Source organism: Parasteatoda tepidariorum, chromosome 12 (genome assembly GCF_982258835.1).
Source record: "Parasteatoda tepidariorum strain Cologne lab strain chromosome 12, Ptep-v5.0, whole genome shotgun sequence".
Lineage (NCBI taxonomy): Eukaryota > Metazoa > Arthropoda > Arachnida > Araneae > Theridiidae > Parasteatoda > Parasteatoda tepidariorum.
Window position 1 is genome coordinate 43,561,522 of NC_141766.1, and position 3,229 is coordinate 43,564,750.

A 3,229-nucleotide genomic window follows, 5' to 3' on the forward strand; every position below is an offset into this window, starting at 1 on the left:
TTTTTTTTTTTTTTTTTTTTTTTTTTTTTTTTTTTTTTACAATGTGTTCTAAAGTTAAGCGCTGAGTCTTGATGATCTCAGTCTCGTCAGAATTTCTTGAAGCCCTCGACTTTAGAATTACTTGGAACTAGCATCATTAGAATTTCAACAAGCTCTCAACTTTAGACTATTTTTGTTAATAAGCTTTATCTCACAATCATCATTTCTGAATTGAAGATATCCTCGACATCCTCTTACAAAAATCTCTTAAAGTCAAGACGAACGCCGAAAAAAAATAAAACATGTGTTCTGAAATTTATTGTATACGATGTCAAAAAGTCTTGGAGTTGTATTTGTGTAACAACGGTTGCAATAGACCCTTTCGCTCAATAAGGTTCTGCGATACGTGTTCAGACAAAATTCATGAAGAGCCGTCATAAATGCATCGAGATTTAAGACTCGAGACTAAAAAAAAAAAAAAAAAAAAAAAAAAAATTTTTTTTTTTTTTTTTTTTTTTTTTTTTTTTTTTTTTTTTTTTTTTTTTTTCAAATGCTTACAAAAGTTTTACGTTTGTCAAACTAGTCAGTTGTTGATGGACCATCCAGCTACAGCATCAAGGTCTCTTTTTACTCATCAGCGCTTTCTAGTATAAAACATTGTTGCACCCACACCAAACGATACGAGATATGTAATCAGTTGTATGATATAGTGCATTTGATGCGAACTGATCAAAGCCGCTCCCGTGGTTGCAGTTGCAGTACTGTAATACATTCCATACGCTGAATACGCAAAGGACAAAAATCCTATAAACACTACTACCAAGAGTACGCCAATCATTAGCATCTGTAGATTCATATTTTTTACTTTATTACACATTCAAAACAAGCAATCATGTTTAACGTTACGCAACTGCTGAAATGGAAACGCTCCCAGGTTCCACAAAAGAGCTTTAGCGTATTGATTGACGTGCAACAAATACATGTACGAAATGTTTTCTTGTTTTGCTTTGGACTTGCCATGACCAGACAATTTTTCGGTAGCAACATCATCTGTCAAGTAGATGGGCATCGTGTCCACCAAGAATTGTTGGACACCAAATGCTTCATTAATAGTACTTTTACAGAGTCTTCAAGTGGAATTTTATATCACAATTACTATCAATGGGTATCGGTGGTACTTTTATTGCTGGCGTTTATGTTTCATTATCCCTTTCGTATTTGGTCGAATCAAATGTCTAAATTTATGACAGAAATTACACACGAAATCAAAACCACAGATGATTCCGTGAGAGTTTTTAAAATTATTCAGGCATCTCAAGGAAACCGCTTGTTTTGGAAAGTGTTTGGATTAGAATGTGTTTACCTCGCGCAAAATGTTTTGATTCCGATAATTTTGAATATTTTTTTCAACTACGCTTGGTCGCAATCTGATTGGCATTGGAATACCATATCCTTATTATTTCCCGAAATGGCTTCATGCAACTATGATTATTATTCTGGAGGAGGAATCACTACAGGAAAATTTAGATGTTTGCTGCCTTTGAATAGCGTGTACAGAAAAGTGTTTTGGATCGTGTATGGCATTTTTCCGACATTGATTGTATTTCACGTGTATATGTTGCTATATCGCCTTTACCAAGCTATACGTTTGGGAAAAGAGGGGATAAACGTTTGGTGGTGTCTAAACATTGCAAAAGCTGAAGCAAAAACTTGGCATGCAAAGCAGAACTTGAAAAACCAATGGCGAAATGCACATTTGAAGAATCCGTTGTATGTCAGCATGGAAGCTTTCATCGAAAGCTAACAACGAAAAAAAAAAAAAAAAAAAAAAAAAAAAAAAAAAAAAAAAAAAAAAATTTTTTTTTTTTTTTTTTTTTTTTTTTTTTTTTTTTTTTTTTTTTTTTTTTTCAAATTGTCTTTATAACTTTCAGAGCACATGGCGAGTGGATCCTTTCAAATCCTAAACCTCGATGAGCATTCAACGTAGAAATTCTGCTTTGAAGCATATATATTTAAAAAAAGCAATGTCTTTTCCCCGTGGGCGAGGCGTTGTGTTCATTGATGAAGAGATTATTTTTGAGAATGAAGATTTTTTGGTGGAAGCGGAACGAGTCGAATCATATGATGCAGTGTATGAAGATTTACCACCTCTAGATATGGAAGCGGGGCGAGCCGAATCACCTGATGCCTTGTATGAGGATTTACCTCCTCTAGATATGGAAGCGGAGCCACCTGATCCAACGCATGAAGATTTACCTGTTTCAAACGCTGAAGCAGTACAGTCTGATCCATCGCATGACGAGTTATCCATGGAAGCAGAGTCTGTCGAATCACCTGATCCAACGCACGAGAATTTATCTGTTTTAAACGCTGAAGCGGTAGAGTCTGATCCAGCCCACGACGAGTTACCACGCATCATCTCTCCCGATGTGGAAAATTTACAATCCGAACCAGTGTCTCGAGAATTGCCACTCGATTCGATGGACACCCAACCACCCGTCGCCTCTTCCAACGAGAGACAAAACGCATCCACTGAATCATCAGAGGCCTCCAATCCTCCAAATGCCATTATAGTGTTGCCTGCTGGCCCAGAATTGGCTCAATATGATATCAGTCATGAAGTGCTGTCTGACGTTTTGTGCGTGAGTGGCAATCAACACAAAAGTTTTACTTTTCTCGCCGTGCGCTTCACGAATCCAGTTATTGTCTTGAAACACTTTGGAGGGGACTGCAATCCTATAGACATTCCTCGTAGTACTTGCATGTTGGTCGAGGCAAGCAATCGTCCACTCCAAGTACGATATGTTGGAACCCCTCTGATGTTTGTCATGCCTGCAAACTCAAACGCTACACCTACAGAGCACAGCATTCTCTTGTCGTTTTTCCCACGATCATCCGTAATATTTTCAGTGTTTGACAGAGAAACCCTGTACATTGTGACCACAAGGAATCCATTTAAAAAAATTTGGAAGCGTGCGAGAAAGACAAAGGCCTTTGAAGCATTAAAGACATTCTTAGAGTGTTGCGTTTTACACACATCCAAATGTATGTTTGACATAAATACAGCGGCACTGATGAGGCATTTTAAACGCAATACAAGAGATATCAACGTTATAAGTACGTGGTATGCCCTGGCTTTCGCGATGGTTCAAAGGGACACGGTAAGACATCATGGTCGCGATCCCTGCGCACTCTTTGGAAAAAGATTGTTTCAAATTGCAGAACGCACGGAACACTTTGTACCTCTTCC

General features: G+C 37.6%; 1 protein-coding gene across 1 annotated transcript; it reads left to right on the forward strand.

Annotated features, from left to right (window-relative positions):
• Positions 1–997: 997 nt before the first annotated feature.
• Positions 998–1,783, forward strand: LOC147801048 (innexin inx4-like). The gene has a single exon (XM_087155738.1). The coding sequence runs from the start codon at positions 998–1,000 to the stop codon at positions 1,781–1,783; it is 786 nt and encodes a 261-aa protein (XP_087011864.1).
• The last annotated feature ends 1,446 nt before the right edge of the window (positions 1,784–3,229 follow it).